General features: G+C 38.5%; 1 protein-coding gene and 1 pseudogene across 1 annotated transcript; one reads left to right on the plus strand and one right to left on the minus strand.

Moving 5' to 3' along the window:
- Positions 1 to 9,086: 9,086 nt before the first annotated feature.
- Positions 9,087 to 10,777, minus strand: LOC128132985 (uncharacterized). Its single transcript, XM_052770008.1, has 2 exons — positions 9,354 to 10,777; positions 9,087 to 9,267 (listed from the first exon to the last, which is right to left on the minus strand). The coding sequence occupies exons 1-2, from the start codon at positions 10,003 to 10,005 to the stop codon at positions 9,230 to 9,232; spliced, it is 690 nt and encodes a 229-aa protein (XP_052625968.1). The 5' UTR covers positions 10,006 to 10,777; the 3' UTR covers positions 9,087 to 9,229.
- A 4,803-nt stretch (positions 10,778 to 15,580) lies between these two features.
- On the plus strand, positions 15,581 to 18,235 carry LOC111886466 (sorting nexin 2B-like; annotated as a pseudogene).
- Positions 18,236 to 18,376: the final 141 nt, after the last annotated feature.

The following is an 18,376-nucleotide window of genomic DNA, read 5'->3' on the forward strand; positions in this document are numbered from 1 at the left end:
ACAAGCAATTATCCTCGCACTCGAATCTCGAACTAGCCACCGCCTAACACATAGGGTAGTCATCTTAATAAATACTCGATCCTCGACTCTAAGTAAACCAAAGGTTATTCTTCCTCTTTTTAACTCTTAAAGTGGGTAAAAGACCATTTTACCCCTCCATGGTCTCCATTACTCATGTTTGACCAAACCCTAAAGTCAATAGAAATCAACTCGAATCAACAGTCCATGTTTGACCCGACTCGCCGAGTGCACCTATGTGACTCGTCGAGTCCACTCGTTTCCTCGGAAGTCTCGTGAAGGTCCAACTTTGCTCGTTGAGTTGACCCTCAACTTGCCGAGTTATCGCATGATCAAGCTCATCGGGACAAACCCTAACCGACTCGTCGAGTCGGCTCATCGACTCGGCGAGTCCATTCAGACTCATTTCTCATTCAGGTTATTTCAAGGTAGAAAACCATCCCAAACTCTAGATCTACGTTCTCAGGGCTCGATTATCACATAAAGTCACGAGCTTTATGTCCATGCACGACATATGATGCTCTAAATGCCAATATAACTCTAACAAAGATGCTTAACCACAATAACTCTTATATGGTTGAATAAAGCTATAATCTTTGGACTCTCTGGACCTCACAAAGTCCAGATCTGAAGTCTAGGCCTCCTACTAGACTTCATGTACTTATTGTCCCAACAAAAGGTAGAAAAATCCCTAACTTCCATAATCATGAGATCCAACTAATAAGATGAGAAATGTGTAGGCTTTATACCTTCTATAGAACCTCCACGTGAAGAAATGTTAGATCCCACAGCCTCTTCTCATTCCTTGCTTGTTGCTTACTCCTTTCCTTCCAAAGATTCACCAAAACACTTGATATTAGCTCAAGCACTCTCTCTTATATTCAATGGCCGCTAAGGGTTTCACACAGGAGAGTTGGGCAGCTGGTGAGGCACATTTGAGGCTATAAGTCCCCTTAAATAGGCCCTAACCCCGGGACTTTAGGGTTTCCTCGCACAACACCAACTCGGCGAGTCGGCACACTGACTCGTCGAGTCCGTTCATTAAACCCCCACGGATAACTCGACTCTACTCGACGAGTTGGACTCACAGCTCGTCGAGTCGATCCATAAATCTCAGAATTTACTCTTACAATGATATACCTAAGAATCCAGATGTTACAATTCTCCCCCACTTGAATTAGATTTTGCCCTCGAAATCGCTCCTCCACAGCACATAGATCGAAACCAAAACCCCGAAAGGTACCATCGAAAGGATCTCATACCACACGGCTATCTTCCTCCAGAAGCACCTGAATCCAAACAAAAACTTTGAAACTCGGAAAAGGACAGACCCTCCTGCCGTTACATTACCCCTTCTGACTCTCCAGAATCTGGAAACTCTAGTGACCTGTCTCACTGCCAGACCGCCCTCTCATGATATCACCATGTTATTTGTTCGTCGAATAACAGACCCCTGATAACTTACTGCCCCTCTGATTCTCTCGCTGCGACTGATAAACAAGTCAATGCCCAAAAATTGGCTACCGACCACTCTTACCAGACATACAAGACGATCCAGATCATACTCCAATGAACGAAAGGATCACACCACTAGGAACCCACCCACTGCACTACAATCAAAACGCATCTGAACAATGAACTCTCAACACCCTGTCCTCAGACACATGAAAATAATCATGCTTACTCAGAAGTATCCTTTGACATCTATCAATCATAAGCCCCAACTCCCATCTCAAATATCCCTTTCAACACTGAGCACCAGGTCAACTCCCGACCCAACTGTTGAACCTCCAAAGGTTACCCGTTGCATACCCCAAAACATCTTACGGACTTCCTTCTCACACCAACTGTCTCGGTCTAGTGTGACACACTAGTCACGAAGTTCGCTTTACCCCAAGTGAATACTACAACCCCAACTAAAATCATCTCACCCTCGACCTCTGTCGCCTACTACTCATTAGTTCCATACGTCTCGCGGTCCTTCCCATACAGACGAACTGACCCACTCAGGTCTAAGAAATCAGGTGACACACAATACCCCTCCAAATGGAACCCATCTACGAATCCGGAACCTCATCTCGCCTACTTAATACACGAATTGTCCCAAATTCAACTCGAGAGTCTGATTTCACAACATAAATGGAATTACTCATTTCCAATCTTATATTCAACTCGTACCCGCGATTCGCAAATTTATGCACACACCATCTCTCCAATTCCTTACGATTACGGTAATCCTTCCTCAACCCGGGATACAACAATCCTCGTCTGACACGGAGACCCCAGTCTCGCCCCTGGTCCGGCAACCAGGTTCTAGAAGACTCAAGTGGTAAGGCTATCTAATCCTAAGAACTCCTTTGCGTCATACTTTGAATAGTGAATACTACAGCTCCTCGCATAATGATATTAACTCTTATTGACTACCGAGTGCTACGGTTCCCCCTAGGCTTATGACACCCCATCACTAACCATTGAGTACTACGGCTCCCTGCAATATCACAACACTCTCTCGCTAGCCAGTGAATACTACAGCTACCCGGAGTATCACGACACTCTCTCGCTGACTAGTGAGTACTACGGCTCCCTGCAGTATCGTGACACTCTCTCGATGACTAGCGAATACTACGGCTCCCCGTAGTACCACGACACCCTTTCCACTGACTCATGAATGATACGGCTCCCCGTAGTCTCACAACGCTCTCTCGTTCACTGACTCACCATGGGCCCACTCCATGGCTTCTCGTGGTAATCCCAAGCGATTATTCCTACCGGATTCACTTGCTCTCTTATCACCCCATAATCTCAACATCAAGACATCACTACACTGAGTTCACCAACTCATGCTCCGTAGTTCAACCTAGATAGGTGCTTACACCCACCCAACTTATGCACCACCACTCCATGATGTAATTTCTCGAAGGCAAGGCACTTTTCTCAGCATAAATACACCCTTAGATAGTCCCACTCTGGCGACACTTAACTGATGGGTTCCCACTGGAACAAAATCTCTCGGTACTCCACTCGCCATCTCACACTCGAGTCTCGACATGACCAAAAATTAGGACATCATACTCGGGTACCTCGGGACACCATTACAACATCTCACGCTGTCTTGCCTCAACCACTGATCTTCCACTTACGCAACTCGAAACCTCGAAATACTCCCATCTCCCAAATGGAAATACAGAGGAATCATTAACGACTGAATACACGTTGACGAAAATTTGAAGATCCATCCTCTACTGATCACCACCCATAGGAAACTACTCATACCGACTTTGAAATTGGTTGAAAAATCAACTGCTTCCCCTCCTGGAGTATAGATCACAATCTATATCTATACCCGCAGATCTCAGCTATTTCACCCTGAACTCAGCGACCCAACTACCTTGAACTCAACATTTTCAAACCCGAAAATTTACCTAGCCCCAAAAAATTCTCTGGCCAACGGCCACCCACCATGGATTCACTCATCCTTTCTTAAGCACATACTCATACGCCATCCCGCCTTGCACCTTGCCTCATACACCAATAACCCAAGTCTCATGTGTCTGCATTGTAGATCTCCATAACTAGCTCCATACCTGCACTTGAACGGATTGTTGATCCTCCCAATAAAATACTTGGTTCTCCCCCACTCAGGGTTCGAACCATCACCAATTGGCATACCAACAATATACTCAAGACTGTTTTACCCGATACATCACACTTGACTCTTGGAAGGTACCACGTAATCATTCAATGATCTTCCCAATGGAAACCAACCAACTCCAAATATCCCGCAACTCAGACAAAAATCTCAGAATCTTCCCAACGTGATTGTCTCCAGTCATCTCGAAGCCTCAGACCGACACACCGCCGAATACCCCAACTGTTTCGCATAGACCTGAATCTCAATCTCAAAATAATACACTATCACGAACCTCGACATCGATTCCTCTACCAGCCACCCGCCGCAGGAATCATCATAAAAGCAAGAGACCTCACTCTCACAATCGATACACAACGTGGACAATGAGGGCCACTGCCCCGATATGCTCCTCTTTATCACCTAGAATTACTGCCAAAAGTATGCCTCCCTCAATAAGGCACCTCTTTGTTCTCTTCCATCTTATTCCTGCTATTGACTCTCTTATGGTATGAAAATACCTCGCAACAAACATACAAATCAAATACTTTGGCGAAAAGGTTGCAACCCTATGCTACCTCACGGGGTTTACCTCCAAACTCTGAAATCGGGAACTCGTTATCTCCTTCGCTTCTCCCAGAAATGGGTACAACACAACTCTTGTCACATAAGGTGACGCTTCATCTACCGGTCGATTGCTCAACTCAGACCGCGATCCCCCAATAAGCATCATCTCTACTCGTCCCTAAGTATTTCAACTCCAACTGACATCTCACTGAAAATCTCTCAGAAACTAACTCGATTTCCTTCTCAAGGTATGCTCCATTGAAACTCGTTCGAAAGGTCCCTCAGGCCCCACACTTTATGACATATGATCTCAGTCTAATCAAACATAACGGGATAACTGGTAAAACCAGAAGCACTAACCGCCACAAATCATGGTACTCGAACCATGTTATTTCCTCTCAACCTGCTACGAATCATGGTACCCAGACCATGTTATCTCCTCTCAATCTGCTACGAATCATGGTACTTGAACCATGTTATTGATGGGTTTTAAGCAAAACACCAATCCTATGGTGTACATGCAAACCCTAATAGCTTTTGGATCTAATGTGTCTAATGAACATGCAATTGAATATCCAAAGCTATAAACCCTAGATCTAACATATAATAAACTGAATTAGGGTTTAGAGAATTACCTTTGATTGTTATATAGCAATAACAATCAATTCCTTACTTTGATTGGCTTCAGAAAGCTTAGTGCCTCAAGTGTTGCACCTCTAATGGAGTCACAAACACCACTAAGCAACTAGATGAAGAAGGAGAAGAGAGGAGGCACCCAAAAACGTCTAGAAACCCTAAGGATTCAGTTACACACGTTTTTGGGGCCTAAAGGGTCCTTTATATACTTGTGTGAGCTGCTAGGGTTTCAGTCAAAACCCTAATGGACAGCTTAAACTCTAAGCAACCCATGGAACCTTCTGGATAAGGCCATGGACGAAAATATGATGGGCTCCCATCATAATTTCGTTCACCCCTTGTTCCTTTAGCATTCCTTAGCCCACTAACTCAATTTTCCAATAACTGCAGTCCGGTCCCATATATTTAATTAATCTCTTTTAGCCACAAAATTAATTATCAATTAATTCTTGACTAATATGAATTAAACAATATGATTTCTCTTTTAATATATTATTCTCATAATATATTACTAAATCATATTTAAACCTTTCTCTCCTTAATTCATCCTATATATTGTTATGGTGAAGGAAACCCAAAAGGACCATGCTCATAATCGGGTCAAGTACATACCAAAAATAGTTATGGACTTAGACACTAATCCAACAGTCTCCTACTTGGATAAGTCTAATAACTATTTTCCATATGACTTCAGAACCTGATCAGCAATCGTAGCTTTCAAAAGCCGCTGTCAACTCTGATCTTATCAGATAACGTGTCCTTTAGATAAGGGATCATATATTCCTCCATTCTCAAGATATCGTATAGACATGAAAATCATTCTCTCTATACTGTTTCCCGACTTCCGATTTATGACGACTGACAACAGACTACAATTGAACACATCAACTTAGTCCCGACTTGGCCAAGCGCTTAGGTGTCATCACTAAATATTTGAGGGGCCCGCAGATATCGCTTTTATCCTACTTTGGGTAAAAATAATGGATAAACTTTGACTCATATGCTTGCTTGGATTCACTGATCGAATCATACACAACAATAAGTTTTATGACACCAAGTTACTGGTGCGTTTACTTATTATCAATGTGCAACCGACCAACAAATAACAACTCACACGTCTCGATTTCAAGAATATACAATATTATCATCTCACTAATCACCCGCGATAAATCCATGAAGTGATCCAAGTGAGCTTGGGTTTAATCCAATACTCTAATCTAATCAAAGCACTCATGAATCCTGCAACAAACTTGTGCTATGTTTAAACACTTTAGACAATCTACAGACAGATTCATGACAGTCTTCTTTCATACCTACTTCCAACGTATGATCGACTGTGGAGGTTCGAATAACCCAATTATTCTGGAAGTCAAAACATGCAAACTGAAACAGCACAATATTTCTTATTCCTATATGGCCCCAAACTTGTGAGAGTAAATAAAACACTTCTATTTAACCACCATAATGATTACTCATTATTTATCGTTTACTGTTTTAGAAAATCAACTTATTACTCAAATTACAACAATCGTTGTCCCATGTACAAAGCATGCACACTATGTTTCCTATGGTCCTTAGTTTGTGAAATAGATCAATTGAAAAACTTTTTCAATGATGCTCATTTCACAATTCCCAATCCTTATCATCAGTGTTAAAACACAAGGTTCTTGCCACTACTAGAATATGCTAGATTCTAACATTTTATGTAACGATCCTTTCGCAAAGTCATAGCACAAAAGTCACCAAGACTTGGCCAATGAAATTACAAAGTACTCTATCATAAATTGTTACAAGACAAATCCATAGACGTGAAGTCTCACATTCAAAGTACATTCCTTTGAACATCCTTCTTGCATAAAAGTTTCTAATCTAGACATAGATTCTCAATATCCAACTCCCGATATGGAAACATTTCCACATTTTCCATATGACAACTCATTCTTAATAGAATCTTATCTATTCATAATCATGTCAATACGGTCCATCCAATACCATACTTCCAACTACTCACAAGCGAGCAATCCTCAGCGAACTTTGGATCGTCCTTTGATAGTTGTTTAATTATTTTAGTCAAAAACCGATTCTAGTCCGTTTTCCCTCTTAATGCGCTAGACATTTGGAAAATTTTAGAATGGTCAAATATTATAGCATTTGAAATCGATACTATATCTGAAGCATATGGGACACAATGCATAATGTCTTACATAAAGATATGTTACTTTATCAATCTTCTGCCATAATATTTTATGTGTCATGTTCTCACAATTCGAACTATGAAAAGGGATGCCGTAATCATAATCGAAATTTGAGAACACACAATGTATCATTTGATTATATTTATTAAAATTTTACAATCTAAGCTTTAGATTTTGAAACGAAGTATAATATTCTCTCCCTTAATTATAGTAAAACAACTTTTCAACCCATGCTACTTTGCAAATTGAATCTTTGTTTTTCTATATTTAATATTGCTAACTTGCAATACTTGCCATAATAATCATACAAGCATAACACGTATGCTCCCACTATCATGATGATTATTACCATATAAGCATAACACTTATGCTCCCACTAGCTTTGACATGTATTTAGAAAACAGCTGAATTTCCAGAAAACAATGCCTATTGAATTTCTGAAGTTCATATTTCTAATACCATATGCTTCGATAAGCCTTTATCTAAGCTTCTCAAACTTATACACCTTTGCCTTAGATAGCTCATATGCGTGTCTAAACAATTCAGAACTTATGTTACTAAGTTCCAAATGTTCAAACTAATTGCCAAATCTCACAATTCGAACTATGGAAAGGGATGTCGTAACCATAATCGAATTTGAGAATACAATTTTCACAATTGCTATCTTCTTAAAATCTCTCTTAGTGAAAGCATTTCCTCACAGTCATTTTCATGAAGGAGGGAATCTTATGACACTTAGATTTTATGGTGTACGAGTTCTTATCCATGTGAATTTGCCAAAACCAAAGTTTGCGACAAATCCAAACTCATATGGACTGAACTTTCTTAATCTTGATTTCTTGCCTTATGGTAACATGAGTGCCCACCATGTCTTCCAAGTAGTTTTGCAACTTATCCTTGCATATCAATGTACTTTCCATTGATCAAGGCGGTTTGTCTTTATGTATTCAAATGAGAACTCACAGAACTCACATACATAATTAACTCAATTGGAATGACACAGAAACAAAATAATGTCAACACGATAGGTTGTAAACCTCAAGTCGTGTGCTAGTGATGATCGATAAGGTTTATTCTTGATTTGTTCTTGAAACCTTCTTCAAGATCATTAAAACTCCTACTGATCTCTTGACATATATGATTCTCTTGTCAGGAAACTTTTCTAGACAAAACAAATATTCAAGAGTTAGTGTAGTTCTTATAAGGACAAAACACTTCACATAATTGGTCATAGTTGGTCTTTATCTTATCCAAGACAGCACAACTTACCAATTTCAAATGTGCAAGCATAAGAAAACTTTTCCAAATTCCACATTTATTGAGTGTTATAAACCTACTAAGACTTGTCACTCAATTCGCAATCTTGGAGTATGACTCTAAGATTCGATATTAGAACGAAGTATGATTGACTTCTTGATTTAACCAATTCCCGATTCCTCTTCTTAGACATAAAAATATACTAAGACTCACTTAGAGAATCAATTGAGATACGGTTCTTAATCATTAAGACTTATCATAAAACACAATAAAAGGTACTCTACCTTCTTAGAATAGAGAAACTTTTATCTTTCTGCCTACTTGATTCTTCTTATTCGTTCTGTTATTCATTGAAACATTTTTCAATCAACTCAGAATTACACTTAATCTTATAAGTACATTCATATTTACTAAACTTTAATAAATCATGACGAATATCTTTATCACTCTTGTGGTGGACTTGATCAACACACAACCTAGTGTACTCGATCTCCTAGTCCTTCACTTGACACTTTGTCAAAGAATTAGTCTAATTTCCAAATATGAAGTCTCTCATTCATCACGCAACCAAGTTGTACGATTCAAAGTTTCTGTCCAATTGAAACTTGGGCGATGAGAAACTCTCCCTATTTGGTAAATTCTCGACATTTCCACAAGTAACATAATTAAGAATCAAATCCTTTATTGCTAATAATAGAAACCTTTAAACATCAATTTTTTTTCATACATGCCATTGCAAGGATAAATATATAAAATAAAATCAAATTTCATTTTATTGTGGAAAAAATTTGTCCTTACAATGCAATTCAATTGAAAAACTATGTCATTACACATTTCTTAGCAATCTATTCTAACTCCAAGTAGTAGCTCAAGAATCCAATCTTCAAGCAATGCGATTGAAATCCATTTCTTCATGATTAGATTCAACTCACTTCTTCCCATAAGCTTCCTCTCTTTTCTTCGATCCTACAAAACATCAAAATGTAATCTTATCACATCATGTATTAAGAATCTAGAATAGGAACTTAAAAGAGTTAGATAATGGATTTTACCTGAAGTAGAGCTATACATCTTGACTCTCCCATCTCTTAGATCTCTCAGGTAGTTTGCGCAGCTTCGTCTCCAATGCCCCTTCTCTTGGCAATAAAAACAAATGGACTCCTTTGGTACAACACATTGGACAATAACAAACTTTGTTCTTTCTGGACTTCCATTGTTGCCTGTGTCCATTGAAGTTTGGGAGTTTGATTCACCAGACAAATTTGCTTGACCAACACGCCAAATCATTGCTGATTTAGCAGCTATAAGCAAATAGGTGAGATCAATGAGGGTCACGTCGTGATCCATCATATAGTACTCTCTAACGAACTCACTATATGATTCAGGAAGTGACTGAAGAACCCAGTCAACGGTCAATATTTCTAAGATATCGACACCCAACATCCTTAACCTATCAATGTGCGACTTCATCTCTAAGACATGTGCACACACAGACGTTCCATCTTCATGCTTAATTGCCAATAAGGCTTGAGTGAGCTTGAACTTTTCAATCCTTTGAACTTGTGGGGTAGGAAGAACAATTGGAGGAGGTGGAGGAAGTGAAGCATGATCTCTTGTTCCTCGATCATGTCGTGGAACATCATCTTCATTTGGAAAGCTTGTTCCATGGGATTTGGGAATACCATGACTATCAAAACTAGACATCTACAAAACGGGAGAAAATTCAAGTTAAGTTGATTAGAATTCTTGATGTAACACCCAAATGAAACATCAAGCTAGGATCCAACAGAATACTCTACAACCTAAAAGAGGGATGTCATAATCTAGTCGTAGAATATTTGAAGGTAGGTAAATGACGATTTACCAATTTCCACCATGAAAAAGGAAAAGGAAGTTTAAGTTTTAAATGAATTGAAACTCCTAGATCTTTTGAGATTCATTGAACTTTTCAATGGCATGTTTAATCTCGATTATGCCCTACTATTTGTGACTGGGATGCCGAGGATCACAAACAAGGTGTGAATAACCATACTAATCACGTGGTGCACCCAATGCTACTATCACCAAATGAATGTTCCGGTTAGCCACACACGCTCCATTGATCTATGATAAGCAACGAGCCACCCTTCGCCACCAATGTCATCCCCAAGTTAGTGTGTCGGTTAACCACACACACTCCACTAACGTTTGACAAGGCTACGAAGTGTAATCCCATGGATTAGCATACAATTTCACATTTTGCCTAATGTAACTATGATTTGGGAATTTGTATAAGCATTTAGTTACTTTGTACTTCATTATACTTATAATGGAAGGTTTCTGTCCTATCATACTCGTTCGTCTAACGACCCTCCACTAGTCAAGAATGTGGTGGGTAAGAGTGGATACCCATTTAATCGCCATTTTATAGGCAATTTCCTTAAACACCCGTTATAGACCAGCTTCGTGAATGAGGCCTACTAACGGTAATACTGACTTTTACTCATATATATATATATATATATATATATATATATATATATATATATATATATATATATATATATATATATTAGACTTTTAATGTTACATATATATAGGGTGTATTTTACACTTTTAAAATACTAAGTGGTCTAATTTAGCAAATTATACTTTTAATTTATTTAAATGTAAACCAAAACTTTATGGGTTTCTTAAATATCTTTTAATTATACACTTTAATTAATTAATAAAACCATAAGGGTGTAATTTGAACCTTTTCAAAATACTAGGGTGTTAGAATTTAACATTTCAAAATTAAACTTTTAATCAATTTTTAAATTCCAAAACTTGAGGGCAAGTCTTGAAACATTTCAAAACATCGGGGTTTAGAATTTAAATATTTCAAAATTAAACTTTTAATCAACAATTTAAATTCCAAAAGTTGAGGGCAAGTTTTTGAAACTTTTCAAACTATCGAGATTAAATTACAAATAATTAAATTAATCAAATAATTTGAATTATCTAAATTTGAGCTAATTTAATTTCTTACAAGATAATTCAAAACAAATAATTTAAATAATTAGGGTTTCTCAAATAAGGCAATAATTGTCTAATTAAATGACAATTATCTCTAATTTTGACAAGGATAATCATAACAAATTAATAAAATTCGGATTTTATCAATCAAAAACAATTTTGGTAATTATCCAAGCTCAAAATAGGTCAAAATCCTGAGTATTCTGCCATCTGCCCTGACACCACCTCGTGGTGATCAGGCAGAAGCAAAAAAACGAAATTTTTTTCTGCTTTGAAAACATAACTTTTGCATCAAATACATTATAAAATCATCCTAGGCTCTGATACCACTGATGGGTTTTAAGCAAAACATCAATCCTATGGTGTACATGCAAACCCTAATAGCTTTTGGATCTAGTTTGTCTAATGAACATGCAATTGAATATCCAAAACTATAAACCCTATATCTAACATATAATAAACTGAATTAGGGTTTAGAGAATTACCTTTGATTGTTATATAGCAATAACAATCAATTCCTTGCTTTGATTGGCTTCAGAAAGCTTAGTGCCTCAAGTGCTGCACCTCTAATGGAGTCACAAACACCACTAAGCAACTAGATGAAGAAGGAGAAGAGAGGAGGCACCCAAAAACGTCTAGAAACCCTAAGGATTCAGTTACACACGTTTTTGGGGCCTAAAGGGTCCTTTATATACTTGTGTCGGCTGCTAGGGTTTCAATCAAAACCCTAATGGACAACTTAAACTCTAAGCAGCCCATGGAACCTTCTGGATAAGGCCATGGACGAAAATATGATGGGCTCCCATCATAATTTCATTCACCCCTTGTTCCTTTAGCATTCCTTAGCCCACTAACTCAATTATCCAATAATTGCAGTCCAGTCCCATATATTTAATTAATCTCTTTTAGCCACAAAATTAATTATCAATTAATTCTTGACTAATATTAATTAAACAATATGATTTCTCTTTTGATATATTATTCTCATAATATATTAATAAATCATATTTAAACCTTTCTCTCCTTAATTCATCCTACATATTGCTATGGTGAAGGCAACCCAAAAGGACCATGCTCATAATCGGGTCAAGTACATACCAAAATAGTTATGGACTTAGACACTAATCCAACAGTTATCTCCTCTCAATCTGCTACGAATCATGGTACCCGAACCATGTTATCTCCTCTCAATCTGCTACGAATCATGGTACCCGAACCATGTTATCTCCTCTCAATCTGCTACGAATCATGGTACCCGAACCATGTTATCTCCTCTCAATCTGCTATGAATCATGGTATCTGAACCATGTTATCTCCTCTCAATCTGCTACGAATCATGGTACCCGAACCATGTTATCTCCTCTCAATCTGCTACGAATCATGGTACCCGAACCATGTTATCTCCTTTCAATCTGCTACGAATCATGGTACCCGAACCATGTTATCTCCTCTCAATCTGCTACTTAGAACCTTTGGAATTCTCCATGTTTCGAGTACGGGTCCTCTGCTTTCAGTAGTACGGGCCCATACTACATGACACATCTACCCATACTTTCCACACGGATCGTCCCAGATTTCCTAAGTAGCTGCTCAACCTTCTCGATCACCAATCCCGTTAAACCTAGTCGCTCCCCAGCGAATACTCACATCTATCAATGTACTCATCTGAGTAAGGCCACTCCTTTGGCTCTTCCTAGGTTCTCACATTTCTCTGCCATCAGCTGCTGAAGAACTCCTTATGATGTCAGCCATCTACCTCCTGAATATCATCATATTCACTTAGTAGCCGACTCTCATCATCGAGAGTTCCATAAAGAACGAAGCAAGCAACATTCGGGCATCGAATAATCTCCACCAGCACGTAAAACCACTATAGGTTACAACTCTATTGGCTCTACTCGTACTCAAAAGGTGTCACCGAACTCAAGCAACTCTACCCCACATGGGTATCTAACTACTCTCTCAGTAGGCTTCTCCAATGCTCATCTAGGTATCTCTCCTAGATTACTCCTCTACTCAAAGCTCTATCTCTGAAATATTCCTGTTGGATACTCTTACTCCGTACATACCCAAAGCACATCACAGATAGCAAAATTCTTAGGCTAAGGCATCACAAATCAGGAAACTCTAGCCCTAAAATATGAAATACCTAGCCTATCTCCTAGCATGCATCACTAATATCTCAATAATAACTCATAACACAAATAAGTAATGGTATTTTAGGAAATCACTGTTTGGGCTCTGGCTGATTGTACACACTGCTCCTTCTCGTTTTCTCTTAGAAACTCTTGCTCATTTAGAAAAAAATCATTTCTTTTGAAATTTTTTCTCAAATCCCCAGTTTGAGTTCATACATTCCCGAAGGTGTATCCGAATCCCTCAAACCAAGGCTCTGATACCAACTTGTAACACTGAAAATTTTCAAACAATTTTTTTTCATTTAAAATCACATAATTCTCATAACACATAACACGGTAAGCACGAAGCTTAATGAGTTCCCCAAAATACCACACACAACTCATTAGCCCCTCGAGGCTATAACACAGTAAGACCCTCCGGTTAATGTGTATCAGTGGGACCCTCCAGTCCCATAAATCGGGTGGACCCTCCAGTCCTAACTCAGTAAGCACAAAATAATACACATCATAAATCACATAGACATAATGCAAGATATCTCATTACTCAATATAAACACATAAGACATCTTAATCACACAAAGATACCACTCATGGTAAGTATAGTGAAAAGACTCAGCTCGACAACAAGCAATCATCCTCGCACTCGAATCTCGAACTAGCCACCGCCTAACACATAGGGTAGTTATCTCAATAAATACTCGGTCCTCGAATCTAAGTAAACCAAAGGTTATTCTTCCTCTTTTTAACTCTTGAAGTGGGTAAAAGACCATTTTAACCCTCCATGGTCTCCATTACTTATGTTTGACCAAACCCTAAAGTTAATAGAAATCAACTCGAGTCAACAGTCCATGTTTGACCCGACTTGCCGAGTGCACCTATGTGACTCGTCGAGTCCACTCTTTTCCTCGAAAGTCTTGTGAAGGTCCACCTTAGCTCGTCGAGTTGACCCCCAACTCGCCGAGTTATCGCATGATCAAGCTCATCGGGACAAACCCTAACCGACTCGTCGAGTCGGCTCATCGACTCGGCGAGTCCATTCAGACTCATTTCTCATTCAGATAATTTCAAGGTAGAAAACCATCCCAAACTCTAGATCTACGTTCTTAGGGCTCGATTATCACATAAAGTCACGAGCTTTATGTCCATGCACGACATATGATGCTCTAAATGCCAATATAACTCTAACAAAGATGCTTAGCCACAATAACTCTTATATGGTTGAATAAAGCTATAATCTTTGGACTCTCTGGACCTCACAAAGTCCAGATCTGAAGTCTAGGCCTCCTAATAGACTTCATGCACTTATTGTCCCAACAAAAGGTAGAAAAAGCCTTAACTTCCATAATCATGAGATCCAACTAATAAGATGAGAAAGGTGTAGGCTTTATACACTCTACAGAAGCTCCACGTGAAGAAATGCTAGATCCCACAGCCTCTTCTCGTTCCTTGCTTGTTGCTCACTCCTTTCCTTCCAAAGATTCACCAAAAACACTTGTTATTAGCCCAAGCACTCTCTCTTATCTTCAATGGCCGCTAAGGGTTTCACAAAGGAGAGTTGGGCAGCTGGTGAGGTACATTTGAGGTTATAAGTCCCCTCAAATAGGCCCCAACCCCGGAAATTTAGGGTTTCCTCGCACAACGCCAACTCGGCGAGTCGGCACACTGACTCGTCGAGTCAGTTCTTAAACCGACGCGGATAACTCGACTCTACTCGACGAGTTGGACTCACAACTTGTCGAGTCGCTCCATAAATCTCAGAATTTAATCTTACAATGATATACCTAAGAATCTGGATGTTACAATTAGTGTTGGTTTAACAACAAGAAAGAGGAGGGACCGAGAGAGAATAATTGGTGGGTGGTTGGATATTTTTTCCAGTTTAATAATTAACTCTATTTAATAAAATATTTTTTTAATAGAATAATAGTTAACAATTAATCAATAAAATAAATAAATAAATAAATAAATGATGGTCTTTTTTTGTCTGTAGGGATGAAACATGTAAAACTTAAATTAACGAGAGATAGTCCAAATTAATTTTTGAAAATAAAGACTAAACATGCATTCAACACTAGCACCTAAGATTACTCTTTAATATATATAAGACATTGTTTTAGACAAAATTGCAAAAATGGTCCCTATGGTTTGCAAATTTATACAATTTGGTCAAAAATGAAACCATGGTGCACCATGATTTTTTTTATTGTTTTTGGTCGCTGACACTAACTTCCATCCATATGTGTTGTTAGATGCAATAAATAGTGTATTTTTGTCTTTCCACTTACAGGGACTGTCTTTGCAACCTTATTCCAAAAAAATGATGAACCAAACCAAAAAATCATGGTTTCTTCGACCATCGTTTGGTACCTGTACCTTCCATAGCTTGAATCATTTCATCTTCAAATAACGAATTGATTTTTTATATTGTCTCTCTCAATCATTGAAGGGATCAGAAAATCAACAAGCTCGCATCTACTTATCGAAGGAAGAGTCGGAAGAAGAAATTCCCTTTCATCTAGATGATTCTTCTTTGACCTCCAAATCCTTCTCTAAATATATAGAAGTGCGATGACCACTATGTTTGATGACTCTTACCACCCCCTCGTCGTTCCAGCCAACACCGATCCTTTAATCTCGCCAACAGCTCCAGCTCCAACTCCACCTCCTCCACTGCCCAAAAACCCTAATTCCGACAATTATTCGCACATTGAGCCTTTGACATATACGGATGTGAACTCCATGCCTCCAAATACAAACGGTGAAGAACTGCAGTCTGCCAAAAACCCAAGAGGAGAATTTGAAGGCTTGGTACCGGTGTCTACGCCACCATCACAATCGTATTTGAAAATAACAGTGTCGAATCCACAAAAAGAAGTAGAATCATCCACTTCAATCGTTCCGGGAAGTAATACTTATGTCATGTATCTAATTACGACAAAAACGAACATGTCAGAGTTTGGTGGACTGCAGTTTACGGTCCGACGGCGGTTCAAGGACGTGGTGACATTGTCGGATCGAGTAATGGAGGCATACCGAGGTTTTTTATACCTCCAAGGCCTGATAAGAGTGTGGTTGAGAGTCAAGTAATGCAAAAGCAAGAGTTTGTTGAACAAAGAAGATTTGCATTAGAGAAATACTTGCAGAGATTGGTTGAGCATCCTGTGATTAGGCAAAGTGGTGAGTTGAGAGCGTTCTTACAGGTTCAGGGGAAGCTTCCCTTGCTACCGAATTCTCCTGTAACCTTAAGAATGCTTGATGGGGCAACAAAATCGTCAAAACAGTTGCTTGGGGATAATTTAGGTGGTGGTAGTGTTAGGATTCAGCCTCAGGATGTTGTGCGACCTGCAAAAAGTAAGTGGGATTTTCTAAGGATTGTGAAGGAGATGAACCAATCTGTGAACAATAATTAGGGAGGATCAAAGCCACCCGTAAACGAGGATGATACTGAGTTTCTTCAAAATAAAGAGAGACTCCTAAATCTTGAGAAGAAACTTTCCAGTGCTTCCAAGCAGGTATGTCTGATAATACTAACAACCCTTTCTTTCTTCTAAGCAGGTATGTCTGAGAAGCAACATCGTGGGATAAGGTTGCAAAAATGGTGGGCGGAGAAACCATATTTTTTTAGAAATAAGGTTGCAAAAACGGTCCTCTAGGTGGAAAGACAAAAATACCCTTGTCTTTATTGCAAGTAATAGAACATATGAATGGAAGTTTATGAATGGAAGTTAGTGTGAGGAACCAAAAACAATAAAAAAAATCTAATTTTGAACCATGGTACACCAAACCAAAAATGCATAAATTTGCCAACCAGAGGGACTATTTTTACAATTTTGTCTTGTTTTTATTTATAAAAAATAGACTAAACTGCGGGGCATGTGGTTAGCACAAAAATATGAATATAGTCAAAAAAGTTTTCAACTTGATTCAAAATCAAATTCTTTTTGTGGTTTTGGTCTTTAGAAAAGTTGAAAGGACTGTTTTACCCTTTTATTTTTTTTTATATATATTTAATTTAATACATCTTTAATTAAAAAAAAAAGAATTTGACCAACCTCCACCTTAACCTTGATTCACTGTCTCCATCACCCATTTAGACACACATATTATTATATCTCTTCCTTTAATTTTTCATACCGTCGATCAAAGGGTTTCATGATTAACCCTTCTCACTCCTCTGGCTCCAACGCCTCTCATCGACCATCATCTCCATCCTTTCTCCAACGTTAATCTGAGTCACTTCATCATCGGTGCTACACTCAATCTCACAGTAAGTATGGATACCTCTATGGAAACGACGAAATGCCTCCGAAAAACTCAACAATGCATCATCTGGTGACGATGATACATCTCTTAAAATCAAAGCATCCTCCCCACTTCTAAACCCAAATATATCGATGGATATTAGGAGGTCAATGCATCAATACAAAATCGCTAATCGCTGATTCCCGTTTCCTTGGAAAACTTCGACCCAAATTGTTGATTCGACGTTGTGTTGGATGATTTCAGAGTTAGCTTTATCTACTCCAAATCGGTTCTCATAGTCATCGAAATTTGAAGTTTCTTCATCAAGCTTTCTCTAAAATTAGGTAATCAAAGATGATTTTGGTGTAGTTTCTGTTTTTTTGTATTGATTTAAGGGTGGGTGGCCGCGATTCAAGGAAAGGGATAAAAAGGGGATATACACTTGAATTTCTTCTTATATTATGTATTTGTTTCAAGTAATTAGGATTTGGACATTTTTCTTTCATATAGAGTTGGAACCTAATCCATCAATTGAACTAGATGCATTAAGTCATAAATGTCAATGTATGTGTGTATATGTTGATTTGATAAAGGTTGCAGAAGAAAATGGTATATGTTCATTAGGCCATCTTCAATGCATTGAACTCAAATGAGTTCAATGGATTGCCACATGTACATTCCACTTATAATACAATTTT

This window comes from Lactuca sativa, chromosome 3 (assembly GCF_002870075.4).
Source record: "Lactuca sativa cultivar Salinas chromosome 3, Lsat_Salinas_v11, whole genome shotgun sequence".
Taxonomy (NCBI): domain Eukaryota; kingdom Viridiplantae; phylum Streptophyta; class Magnoliopsida; order Asterales; family Asteraceae; genus Lactuca; species Lactuca sativa.